Source organism: Odocoileus virginianus, chromosome 8, assembly GCF_023699985.2.
Source record: "Odocoileus virginianus isolate 20LAN1187 ecotype Illinois chromosome 8, Ovbor_1.2, whole genome shotgun sequence".
NCBI classification, from domain to species: domain Eukaryota; kingdom Metazoa; phylum Chordata; class Mammalia; order Artiodactyla; family Cervidae; genus Odocoileus; species Odocoileus virginianus.
Window position 1 is genome coordinate 20,232,637 of NC_069681.1, and position 13,454 is coordinate 20,246,090.

At 41.7% G+C, this 13,454-nt stretch overlaps 2 protein-coding genes and 1 non-coding gene across 3 annotated transcripts in view; 1 reads left to right on the forward strand and 2 right to left on the reverse strand.

Moving 5' to 3' along the window:
• The window catches only part of NEK5 (NIMA related kinase 5), a 61,294-nt gene that overhangs the window by 3,644 nt on the left and 44,196 nt on the right, over nucleotides 1-13,454 (reverse strand). The window contains exon 20 of the mRNA XM_020898979.2: nucleotides 7,265-7,402. Within this exon, the coding sequence (XP_020754638.2) occupies nucleotides 7,265-7,402 (138 nt within the window). The remainder of the gene's footprint in view (nucleotides 1-7,264; nucleotides 7,403-13,454) is intronic.
• Nucleotides 2,451-4,204, reverse strand: CNN3 (calponin 3). Its single transcript, XM_070471292.1, has one exon. It carries the CDS (start codon nucleotides 3,960-3,962, stop codon nucleotides 2,973-2,975), a length of 990 nt encoding a protein of 329 aa, XP_070327393.1. The 5' UTR covers nucleotides 3,963-4,204; the 3' UTR covers nucleotides 2,451-2,972.
• On the forward strand, nucleotides 8,790-8,861 carry TRNAC-GCA (transfer RNA cysteine (anticodon GCA)). Its single transcript has one exon. It is a non-coding gene; the product is annotated as a tRNA-Cys (tRNA).

Below are 13,454 nucleotides of genomic sequence, written 5' to 3' on the forward strand. Positions count from 1 at the left end.
AGGGAAAACCCAAAGCACATACCCACAACTTTATCTTTTATTTTTTGGTGAGGGGGTGAGTTCATTGCTGTTATTTAAAGTGTACTTTTGTTCCTCTTGGGGAAAAGATCAGACTGAAGAGAGTAAAATATTTCATTTCTTTACAGGAAGCAACATCCCCTCAACAGCTCTAAGATTTCAATGATTATAAGGCACACTTATTTTATATATTAATAACAAAGAAAACATTCCCAATAAAATGGCACAATGTCTTCTTAGCCCTTAAAATTTATATTTTATAAATATAAATTACTATAAGAACTCTTTTAGTCTTTCTTAAGCACACATCTGGAGAAGAGAATGGCAACCCACTCCAGTATTCTTGCTGGAAGAATCCCATGCACAGAGGAGCCTGGCGGGCTACAGTCCTTGGGGTAACAAAAAGTCGGACGTGAGTGAGCAACTAACACTATACTACTACTATATAAGCACACATTTTTAACCTTATGTCACTCTTGTATATTCATAAAAATGAAAATATAAGGTGGAATTAAAAGCAGAGATATTTTTGTTAACTGTTACATGACAACTCATGTATACACTCACAAGTAGAAATTTCACCACACTGTAATTAAATATTTACCTATTTTTAATGAACACAGTTCATCCCAAATCATAGCTTGTATCACTTCCTAAAGTGCATGAAATAAATGAAGTAGATTCATATATCTCATTTATGAGGTGGTCTGGCTACTAAAACAGTCAGAGTATTCTTCTTGGTATGGGAATCTGATAGTTTTATTTTTACTTTCCTGTCTCAAGAAGGCAGTTTTAGGAGGCTCTTATTTTTGTTTAACAGGATAGAAGAAAGAGTGAAAGGCTAACTACAGAAATGTAAATCAGCTGTTATCAGGATGTGCCACTATGATGTTACCAAGGCAACTATGTAGCCTGAAAAGGACACAAAAAAAACAGAGGTTACCTTCCCACCAAGGATTCCCTTGGAGTGGCTAAACTACAAACAAAATTACTGACCTGAATTAACTATGCACATGTTAAAAAAAATACTTGTCCTCCTTAAAACAGTGTGGCTTTTACTAGTAAGATTCATTTAAAAGGACTTTATACAGTCTTACTATTTTAAATTTTCAAAATGAGGACAGGGAGACAGAACAGACATGTGGTCATGGCGGGGGAAGGAGACAGAGGGGTCAATGGAGAGTATCACTGAAACACATATATTATCAGATGTAAAACAGCTGTGGGAAGTTGCTGCATAACACGGGGAGCTCAATCTGGTGCTCTGGGCCAACCTAGACGGGGGGGGGATGGGAGGGAGGTTCAAGAAGGAGGGGATATATGTATCCTTTTGGATGATTTATGTCGTTGTATGGCAGAAATCTACACAACACTGTAAAGTAATTATCCTCCAATTAAAAAGAAATTAAAATTAGGGCTAAACATGTACTTGATAATCTTTCACTTTTAAATGGAATTTAGAACAAGATGCATCAAAGGAGTTTTCAAGAAACTGGATGTTTAAGCTAAAGATATGACAGAGGATATATGAATCACAGTTAGATGTGTGACAACGAATCCTTAAATGCCTTTATAAATTGTGTCACACATATAATCAAAGTTACTAGAATTTACACATGCAGACAGTCTTCGCAAAGAGTCTACAGAACCGTAATAATAACTTTTAATGCTGTAATTTCCTTATCCAACTTGATAGCCATACGGCCACTGGCAAACCCATGCCTTTACATGAAGTGATAGTAAAAACTATTCTATGGCTGTATTCTCATTCACAGAGACAGCGTCACCTACTAAGTTCTGGACAAGGTAGCAGGCACTACGGATAGAGCGTTGGAGTGGGGTGGTGATCAAGACAAAGCTCTCAGAAGCTATATGCTGGCAAGGAAGAAAGATATTTAAACAGATAATTAACGTGAACTTGATTTTTATGATCAGAGAATTAGTGTCTTGTGGGATATAAGGCAGGGAACCCAATCTCATATGAATACAAAGGAGACATGCCCTGATGTCTTCTCAAGCACTTAAACCAGTGGTTACCTAAGACTTCCCTGGTGGTCCAGTGGTTAAGACTCTGTGCTCCCAATGGAGGGAACCCGGATTCAATCCCTGATCAGGGAACTAGATCCTGCATGATGGAACTAAAACCCAGCCAGACAAAAGAAAAAAAAAAGGTTTTTTTTTTTTAATATTCAAAAAAAATATTTATTTATAAAAAATACAATGGGATAGGTTTATGCTGAGAAATGCAGCAATAAATACAGTGGAAGAAAACAGAGCAATTCTACATCGATACATTGGCACAAACAGGAAGAGCAAAGGCACCCCCAGACTCTGATGTCTGCAGGCCAGTTTTGTACATGCTCCTTTTGAAACACCACTCGGAAAAGATCTCGTCGGCTTAGGTAAAAAATAAGTACACATATAATCACAAATGCACACTGATCAGGACTTTATTTAAAAATTAGCAAACAATACTGTAGAAACATTGATATGTAAATTTCTAAAACGCTGCATCTTAAATTTAGTTGGCAAGACCACATTTAGCTATAAGCATGTTTAGTCTTCCATGTAGAAACAAGATACTAAACTGTAAAAAAAAAAACCAAAATAGCTTCCTATTGTTTGAAAATACCAGTTTAAGTAGAGGACTGTAAAAATGCATAGATTTTTAATGAAAGAATTGACTGTACAAGAGTACTCCCCTTTCACAGCATTCCTTTTTACTTCATATGTGAGTTATTGGTTATGCTGTAGGATTTAACTTTCACAGCACTAAAAGGCAACTATTTAGGGAAGAGGCAGAAAAAGGAAAAAGGAATGTATGTAAGGCAATAGTTCCTTTAGGTACAATAAGCATAATAGTGTTTTAGGAAGACAAGATAAAAATTACTCAAGGCTAGCTTGGTTCTCACTGAATAAAAACAATGGGCTAAATACTGAGCTCCTCTGTGAATCTAATAACCAATGCCTTGGTCACCATACTGGTAATCTCTGGGGTAGTCATCTTGGTACTCGCCATGATATTCATCTGGGTATTCTGCCTGATAATCACTATCACTGATTTCTGACCCATTGGTTCCTGTGCCTTGGCTTCTGTTGTGAATGACAGGTTCTGTGGGAGCAGCACAGTATTTGGGATCATACACTTGCCGCCCAAGCCCATATACACTCATTCCTTTCTGGGAAGCGACTTTGTTGGTACCCATCCGTAGGGAAATTGTCAAGTTGTCCACGGATTGTAAAGTTAGCTTCTGATCATAGATGTCTCTTCGGGTACCCGGTGCTAACATTTCCGCCTGGCTGGCGCCTTTGTTGGTGCCCATTTGCAGGCAAATTGTGATCTGATCAAAAGGTTTGTCAGTTTGCATTTTGGGATCATAAAGGTGCCTCCTCGTCCCACAGGCTGTCATACCTGCTTGGCTGGCGCATTTGTTGGTTCCCATCTGCAAACCAATTACACTCTGGCCAGCTTTTAATTTTCCTTCATCAAAACGTCTTGTTTGTTTTTCTGCATACTTAACTCCAATGTCAATGGTTGTATGGAATCCTTTTGTTTTGGCCAGACCTGCTAGGGCCACCACCGTGGTCTGAACCTGGGTTATGTTGCCATTCTCAAAAAGATCATTTGCTTCAAATATGTCATGTGGCTTCATGCCATAAGCCTGAATAGCGTTAATAAAGTTGCCGATATTCTCCAACTGAGGCCAGTTTAATGAGGACTCATTGACCTTCTTCACTGAGCCTGGCTGTAGCTTGTTTATGAGTTCGCAGAGGATAATGCCGTCTTTCAGGCCCAGCTGGAAGTTGGCGCCAATGCTCATGCCTGTCACCTCTTCTATCCAATTGCGGAGATCTTCTTCTGCCTGATGATCATACTTGGAAGCAATCTTGTTCTTGATCTCGGCCGACAGCCCATAGGAAGGGCCCTTGTTGAAGTGGGTCATGATGATTCGGGGGCGGGAAGAGCCTGAGTTCGGGTCTGGGGGTTTCTTGAACTCGGTTTCCCCGCTCCTGGCCCCGAGGAGTGGCCTCACTACAAGATGCTCGGAGCTCGCTCTCCTGGGCGGCGCAGGAGTCGCCGGGACGCGGCGGCGGGACGCGGGCGGTGCCTCGGCTACTCGGTCGGACGAGGTCCCCCAGACGCTCCCGGTCGGCTCCGGAGTCCCGCACGAACTGCCCCCCCCCCCCAAAAAAAAGATTTTAAAATATTTTAAAAAATAAAACAGTGGTTGCCTGTCAGTGGTACACAGCAGCAGTTTAGCCGAGATCCAGGTTTTTCATAGCAATCAATAAAAATTTAAATAAAATCACTACTACATCTTCTTATGGACTGAATTTACATAATAAATATAATAAGGAAATGTATTTCATGCACTTAACCAATATTTGAGTGCACACGAATTTTAGTGTGACACTGAATCAATGTGAAACTGTCAGAGGTAGCTAACAGAAAAGTCAGAGACAGTAGACAAATTTGAGGAGTTACAGAAAGCTTAGAATAATTTTTTGGATTAAAGAGAAGCATGTCAATCAAGTTACAGTCTCTTGAACTCATTCACCCAAATTATTAACTTATTAAGAATCTTCTATATTCCAGACACTTTGCCAGCTCTGTCTGGCTGTACAGGGAAAAGTGTGGAGGGAAGGGTAACTGCTGATGAAACATCACGACAAAAGTGAGCAGGAGTTCCATCAGAGAGGAATCTTAAGGGAATCTTCTTCCCTTTGCAAAGGGAAGAAGGCTTGCATTCTAAACAGAAGGAAGAACAGGTGATGAGACGTACCAGTTGCTCTGACGTTTGTTGGGAGGGGGCCATTTGCTCTTAAAGGCACTTAGAGTCTGCAGAATCTGGGTTTTATCCAGAGGGTGAGGGAGAATCTTTTGCAGGATTTAAAGCAGAGAAAAGACTTGGTCCTTTTTTGTATCAATATTATCTGGCAGGGGTGCAGGGTGTGTGTGCATGCTTAGTCGCTCAGTTATGTTAGACTCTTTATGACCTCATGCATGAATCATAGTCCACCAGGCTCCCCTGTCCATGGGATTTTTTCAGGCAAGAAAACTGGAGTGAGTTGCCATTTCCTCCTCCAGGGGATCTTCCTGACCCAGGGATACAATTCATGCCTCCTGCATCTCCTGCATCGCAGGCGAATCCTTTACTGCTAAACTGAAAGTTAAGTCACTCAGTCATGTCCAACTCTTTGCGACCCCATGAACTGTAGCCTACCAGGTTCCTCCGTCCATGGGATTTTCCAGGAAAGAATACTGAAGTGGGTTGCCATTTCCTTCTCCAGGAGATCTTCCCAATCCAGGGACTGAACCCGGGTCTCCTGCATTGTAGGCAGATGCTTTACTGTCTGAGCCACCAGGTAAGTCTTTACTGCTAAGTCACCAGGGAAATCCCAGGAATGCCGAGGGATAGCTAAAGAAAGATGACCAGAGACAGGAAGTCAAGCTTGCTATTGGGATAGGAAAGATGAGGTGAGGCCAGCCAGAGTTAGAGGCCGAAAGACCGATGAAAAGTCCAGCCAGGGACTTCCCTGGTGGCCCAGGCCCCCTGGTGGGCCTTCTGCTCTCCCAATGCAGGGAGCCCAGGTTTGATCCCTGCTCAGGGAACTAAATCCCACATGCTGCAACTAAGAGCTTGCATGCTGCAACTAAAGATCCTGCATGGCAAAATCAAGACCTGGTACAGCCAAATAAAAAAAATAAACATTAAAAGAAAAAGCACAGTTGGAGTGGGAGGGAGCGCCTGCTCCCTTAACAGGTTACAAAACAAAGTAACCATGCTTCGCTTTGAACGCCACCCTGAGATGCAAGTTCCTATCTTGCGTCCCACTTGTTGGATCAGTTACTCATGTATGCCTAATGTAAAGCCGTTCATGCAAAAATACAGTAAGTTCATGAATAAATTCATGTGGCATGCAAGATTATATGAAGAGTTTTCTATGACTCTTCCAAAGAATCACAGGAGCAAATGCAAGAAGACACACCATAGCCACCAGCATGTCGCCATCACAGTGTCCTGAAAGATGGGCACCTCCATCCTACCTGGTCTGGGACCCCAGCCTTTGGCCTCCAGTCTAATCCAGGCCAGCCCAAAGCTTCCTCCCAACCCCCCAGCCTCCAGCCCCATCTTACAGACAATGCCTTTATCCCAGGATAAAAGGGGAGGAAGCTGACCAGCAATCACACTGCAGCCTGTGATTTGAAGTTACTAGAAATAAAGCCTCGAAGACAGAGAACCATATTTTTCTCTCTCTCCCCACCCTCTCCACCCAAGCCTTGAGTTTTAAGTGTGGCAGCTGAGATAAGTCATAACATCGAAGGACTCCATCTACTCAAGGACCCCCGGCCCTTCTACTGCGCCTAGATTTTAGTCATACCGTCTTTCTCAGTCTCTCAGGTGGGTGGATCTGCAAGTCCCCCCCACCTGAAATGTTCCTTTGTCAATAAAATGCCGTCCATTCTTTAAGACTCACCTTTCACAGAGAGTCCCATTTTCTTGCACTTCACACACTGGCAGACTCACTCTTCAGAAACAGTCAGCTATGCCTCTTCCATGATTCTCAATATACTTTCTTGTTGTTCTTTCACTTTGTAAACACTCATCAGCCTCCATCACTCTCGGGTTGGTACCCAGGCCCCCTGCCGCCTCAGCCTCGTGTCTCTGAAGCCCCAAAGACCCGCCTGGGCAAGTGTTCTTTGTTTGATACCTGCCTGTCCCAGTTGGTTTTTCTCGTGGCAGTTCACACCAGATTCTCACTGTGACGCAAATTCCCTCAACCTTTAGAAAACAACAATTTCTGAAGCCAGCACAAGCACAAGCTTGCTGAAAGTTAGAGGCAAAAAAAAAAGAAATCCCCAAAGCCAAAAAAACTATATTAAGATGTATTTTATTGCCCACCGCATGGTAATTTGAGTCTGCTGAATAGCTGTCAGATTAAATGGACTCTGTCAAGTAGAGCTAAGCCCTAGCTCATCATCTACAAAGCCACCTGCCCTTCCTACCTAATTTTTATCACTCATCAACCGATCCCGTTACAGAAAATGATTCCACTTTTTTCAGAAGTTCAAGTCTTTCATTAATGCATCTGGAACAGGCTTGGACAAAGTAAATCAGTTTCTGAAAAGGCTTTGACACCCTCTCAATTCTCTCTCCAGGCTATTCTTATCCCCGTCCTGCATTTACACGTCTGACAAAATTCTGCAGAGGACTGGGGATGTACTTAGAAGTAAACTACATACCACATTCTGCATCGTTGGCAGAAAGCGAGCTGCTGGTTAGCTGTGCTGCTTCCAAAACACTCAGTAAAGTTCCCGGGGCTTCTCGCCGCCACCGTCTCCTGTTTTCTGGACCACCTTCAATCTCAATCACTCGGCCGTCTGAAAAGGAGACTGGATTAGTGACAATAAAAATGCTTCTTCAACGGAGCTTTTAAAATCACAGAATGTGAGAACCTTGACGATAACCTAATCCCACCCTTCATTTTATGAGTAAAGAAGCTAAGAAAACTTCATTGACAATATGACTGTCACATAGCCATTAGGCAGGAGAGTCACTTTTTGCTTTGCAAACTGGCTATTTTGGTATGTTGACATTTCTATTCTATCATTTATTTTAAATTTGGTTTCCCTTCATGTTGTTTCACTGGCTTAGGATGGATTAAATTATGTTTATTATGTTTGCAAGCCCTTTTCTGTAAATTTAATGATATATTTTGTAAGAGTATAAACATGGGTCCATTCACACACTTTTAGTTACTAACTTCAGTAATATATTTACAGACTTCAACTTATGGACATAAATTTCAGCTCTCCCTCAGCCCCACATGGGCTTCCCAGGTGGTGCTAGAGATAAAGAAGCAGCCTGCAATGTAGGAGATGTAAGCGAGTTTGATTTCTGGGTCAGGAAGATCCCCCGGAGGAAGGAAAGGCAACCCACTCCAGTATTCTTGCCTAGAGAATCCCATAGACAGAGGAGCCTGGCAGGCTACAGTCTACAGGATGGCGAAGAGTCAGACACCACTGAAGTGACTTAGCACACATGGCCCCAGGTTATCAAGAATATAGGAAATAAGCAATAAAAATCTCCACCACATGTAAGATCACACCCAGGTATTGCAGAGACTCTCTGATGAGGAAAGACTATGCCAGAAGCTCAGATGTAAACAAAAGAAGTTAGGTTGAAAATACCATCACATTCTACACACTCCCAACACTGAAATAGCACATTGGCTTACAAAGCAATTTAATGTGTATCTTTGCACCAACTCTCTAAACCTTGTAGGATAGCTAATATTTCAATTCTGATATTACTGATGAAAATAAATGACCCTTCAAGACATTGCAAGGGAGTTATTGGGCTAGCACAGGAAAGCAAATGAAGCCACCTGCCCCTCCTTGAGAGGGAGGTGGGAGCCTGGATCTTTCCTCCCTTACATTCTTACAGCTACAGTGGTCAATTGTCTAGAATAATTAGTAGGCAAGTCTCTGCAGAGGTAGGACGTGGAAGTGTTGATTGCTCAGTCATGTCTGGCTCTTTGCAGTCCCATGGACTGTAGCCCACCAGGCTCCTCTGTCTATGGGATTCTCCAGGCAAGAATACTGGAGTGGGTTGCCATTTCCTCCCTCAGGGGATCTTCCTGACCCAGGGATCAGACCTGGGTCTCCTGCATTGCAGGCAGATTCTTTACCATCTGAGCCACAAACCTAATCTAAAACAGTGTCTTTTGACAAGTATTGGATACAAATCTATAGGGACTATAGGGTTTCCCTGGTGGCTCAGATGGTAAAGCATCTGCCCGCAAAGCAGGAGACCCAGGTTCAATTCCTGGGTTGGGAAGATCCCCTAGAGAAGGAAATGGCAACCCACTCCAGTACTCTTGCCTGGAGAATCCCATGGACAAAGGACCCTCGTAGGCTACAGTCCATGGGGTTGCAAAGAGTCAGACACAAGTGAGCAACTTCATTTTCTTTCTTTCGTTCTTATAGGGACTATACTGAAAAGTGAGAACTATCAGGCCAGAGTGAGCACTGGCATTTGGGGAGAACACAGCTGTGTCTGGGGCCTCTCTCTCTTCTTGCTGATGATTTAAGCCACTGACGTCAGCCTCACCCTCGGGCACAGTGGAGCGGGTGGAGTGGGTGGAGGTGACGTCGGCTGAGGGCATCATTTGCGGCAGAGTCTGAGGGCCTCCCGGGGCCCACTGTCTCCTGTGCCCTGCAACCGTGGCATCCGGAATGCACAACTCTGGGTATAAGGAAATAACTCGTGCATTTCAAAGCAGCAAAGTGTGACTAATAGCACCAAATCCATCAGCTGGCACATTCAAAAACAAGTCACCACCATCCTTCTGATACAGATTATTATGGACTGAATGTTTGCACGCCATCCCTCCCTGCCTCCCCGACACCAATTCAAATGTCCAAACCTCATGCCCAAGGTGATGGTATTAGGAGGAGGGACTGTGGGGAGGTGATTAGGTCATGAGGGTGAAGCCTCATGAAAATGAGTAATGCTGTTACGAAAGAGACCACAGAGCGCTCCCTCATCTTTTCCACTAAGGGCTGTTGTTCAGTCACCGAGTCCTGTCAACGACCCCATGGACTGCAGCACATCAGGCTTCCCTGTCCTTCACTATCTCCTGGAGTTTGCTCAAATTCATGCCCACTAAGTCGATGATGCCATCCAACCATCTTATCCTCTGTCACCCCTTTCTCTTCCTGTATTCAATCTTTCCCAGCACCAGGGTCTTTTCCAATGAATCGGCTCTTCGCATCAGGTGGTCAAAATACAGGAGCTTCAGCTTCTGCATCAGTCCTTCCAATGAATATTCAGGACTGATTTCCTTTAGGACTGACTGGTTTGTGAGGACACAGCAAAAAGATGGAATTAGACCCTCACCAGACCCTGAATCTACTAGCATCATGATCTTGGACTTTTCAGCCTCCAGAAATGTGTGAAATATTGAATAAATGTTGTTAATAAGCCATCAAGTTTATAGTATTTGTTCCTTCAGGCCACTGAACTTATAAGTTCTGAAGTTATAAACAGGTTTAAAATTGTTTCATTTTTATTATTAACATTTGATTGATTAAATATATTTAATGCTAAAGAAATATTAACAGCACTGAATGAACAAATTATTGAGGCTTTATGTGAACTTTAGTAGTTTCCACAGAAAAGCAACTATTCCATTACCTTACTTTATTTTTTGGCCACACTGTGGCATTCGGGATCTTAGTTTCCCGATTAGGGGTTGAACCTGTGCCCCCTGCAGTAGAAATGCATATTCTTAACCACTGGACCACCAGCCAAGTCCCCTACCTTAATTTCAAAAGTAACATGGTTTTTAAAAAATTTGTTACTATGTTTCATTATAGGAAATTTGGAGATCAGATAAAGAAGAAAACCAAAATTTCCATAATCCTACCGTCCAGAAGATGATTACAATTTCAAATTTTCCTTCCTGCATATTATTTTTGCTTCGTTTTGAAACAAAAAATGGGCCAAATGCTACATATTCTTTTATAATGTGTTCTTTTCAATTAGCAATATATCCTATCTGAATTATTAAATAGTGCTCTATACCACTATTTTAAAACAAACTGGGTATCCTGTTTTATGGATACATTTTAAGTTAATTCTTTTTTGCTCGATTTTTAGATTGCTAGAATTTTTTACTATGATAAACAACACTATAATGGACTCATTTTTTACATTTATGACTATTTTCCCTAGGTAAAATATTGAAAATGACAATTCTAGCGGCTAGTAATACTTGCTTTACCAAAGCGTTTCATTGTTAAAGTTGAATCTATTACTAATTTATTCTGTGATTTTTTTCCTATGTATTTTGAATAGCGAAGTCTTCCCTATTCAAAAAATACTTACATTTTCTTTCACTTTATTTTCTAACATATAGCTTCACTTTTAACATATAAACTCTTTGATTTTAGTTTGGAATTTGTTTTGCTATATCATTATATAGAGTCTGATTTCACAATTTTCCCCAAATTGTTAACCAGCTAGTTCTAGAGCATTTATTTAATTCTCTTATTTAATTCCCATTGACATGATGTGACTTTTAGCATATGCTAAATTATGATATATACTAGAGTTTGTTCCTAAACTTTATCTTTTTTCACTAATTTTTTAAAAATTTTGCTGCTAGTATCATATTGCTTTAATCACTGTAATTTCTATAATATAGTTTGATATTTGGAAGACAATTACCACTCACTGCTCGTCTTTTCTAGATATTTTGGCTAGCTAAGAATCTCCAAGGGACTTCCCTGGTGGTCCAGTGGTTAAGGATCTGTGGTCCAATGCAAGGGACAGGGGTTTGAGCCCTGTTTGAGCAACTAAGATCCCACATGCCGTGGGACGACTAAGCCCTCAAGCTGCAACTACTGAGCTCGAGCACTACATCTAAGACCCGACACAGCCATAAATAAATAATTATTTTTTAAAAAGGATCTCCAAGATTCTGCACTCTGCCAAGATCTCTTTACACTAGAAAAAACTCCGATTGCGCTTTTGATTGAAATTGCCAAAAATCCACATATTTATTTGGAATGGATGTTTCTAATATATAACAGTATTGTTGTTGTTCAGTTGCCCAGTTGTGTCCAACTCTTTTCTCTACATTTATTCAGTCTTTAACTACCTCAGTAAAGTTTTATGTTTCCTTCATTTGCTCTGCATGATTCTTGTAGAGTTTATTCCCAAGTTATAAGTACACACACACACTCACACACATATTCGCTATTGTTACTGTCAATGAGATCTAAAGACCAGCTCGCGAAAATATCTGCAATAGGTGCTTCAGGCAAAGGTTCAACTTAAATGAGTTTTACAAAGAAAAAAAAATGCCATATTCAGTAGAAAAATGGATAAAGGATATAAGCACATAATTTACAACAGAAATACAGGTGTCAATAAACACATGGTTTATAAAAACAAAAAACTGTTCAGCCTGAATAATAATTACAGGAACCCAGTTTACATTGAGACCATTTTCAGTATCAAACTAATGATTAGTATTGGGGTTCAAAAAGCAGGTTTTGTGCCTCCTTTCACTGGTTCATGACAGTTCTATGATTGTGAAGGCAGAGCCAGCTATCATTCATCTCTGAGGTCCCTTCCACTTAGCACAGCCTGGCAGGAGCTGGGGATTCTCTGTAAGATGTCTGCTGAATTGAATACAGATTTTTCCAGGTGGAAGTGAGGCAAAGTGTATTATTCTAGGAAGAGGAAACAGCTGAGTCAGGCTGTGTAAATGCTCACATAGCTGCAAGAGAAGATGCGGTTCCAACAGGCTGTGTGGATCCCATCATCAGTGCAGGAAGAGAGGGGGGTGATTGAGCAGGATCAGGCCATGCAGCATAACACGTGTTACTTTGTGCAATGAACTGTATCCTATGAGCATTATCAAAACACAATTGAGCAGGGAACTCTACTCATATTTCATTTTGATCATGCCTCATTTCCACCTGGAAAAAAAAAATCTTTATTCGATTCAGCACAGGGAACTCTATTCAGAGCTCTGTGGTGATCTAAATGGGAAGGAAATCCAAAAAAGAGGGGATACATGTGTACATACAGCTGATTTGCCTTGCTGTACAGTTGAAACTAACACACCATTGTAATGCAACAATACTCCAACAAAAATTAACTTTAAAAATTTGAGTAGGATAATAATACAAGATGACTATAGCAATATTTACAGAATGAAAGGGAAATAATAGAGAAAAGGAGGATGCATAGCAGAGTAAGGCAACTCAGGGGAAGGGAAAGGGAATATTAGGGAAATAGCATCTATTAAATTAAGCACCTAATATGTCCATTTTCACATTAGCCTTCACAATAAGTCTGTGTGGCAAGCATTAGTATCCTCATTCCTAAGAGGAAACTGAGGTTCAGAGTTTTTTGGGTTCTTTTTGGCCACACAGCATGTGAGATCTTAGTTCCCCAACTAGGGATAGAACCCCGTGCCCCTGCATTGGGAGTGTGGAGTCTTAACCACTAGCCTACCAGGGAAGTGCCTGAGATTCAGAGATTTGAAGTAACATGTGGAAGGCTGCACAATCAGAAAGTGGCACTACCAGCTGGGATTCGAACTCTGTCTCCAAAGCCCATGCACTTCCTACCACATACACTGCTGAGACAGGACAGGGCAGAGAGAATGAAGGAGGAGAAGGGAGACTCAGGGACATCTCAGAGTAGAAACCACCCCAGGCATGACAGCAGGACCGTCGGCCTGGTGAGGACATCGCCCAGAATAAAGACTCCCTGGGAAGAAAGGGCTCGGAAGATTGATCGTACACACACTGAGTCTGAGATGACAATGGGACTTGTCCCTGGAGCAATCCAGGAGACCCTGAGAAAGACAGAGGAGTGTGGAGCTGCTGGTGGAGGAGTGGAAGCTGAGGG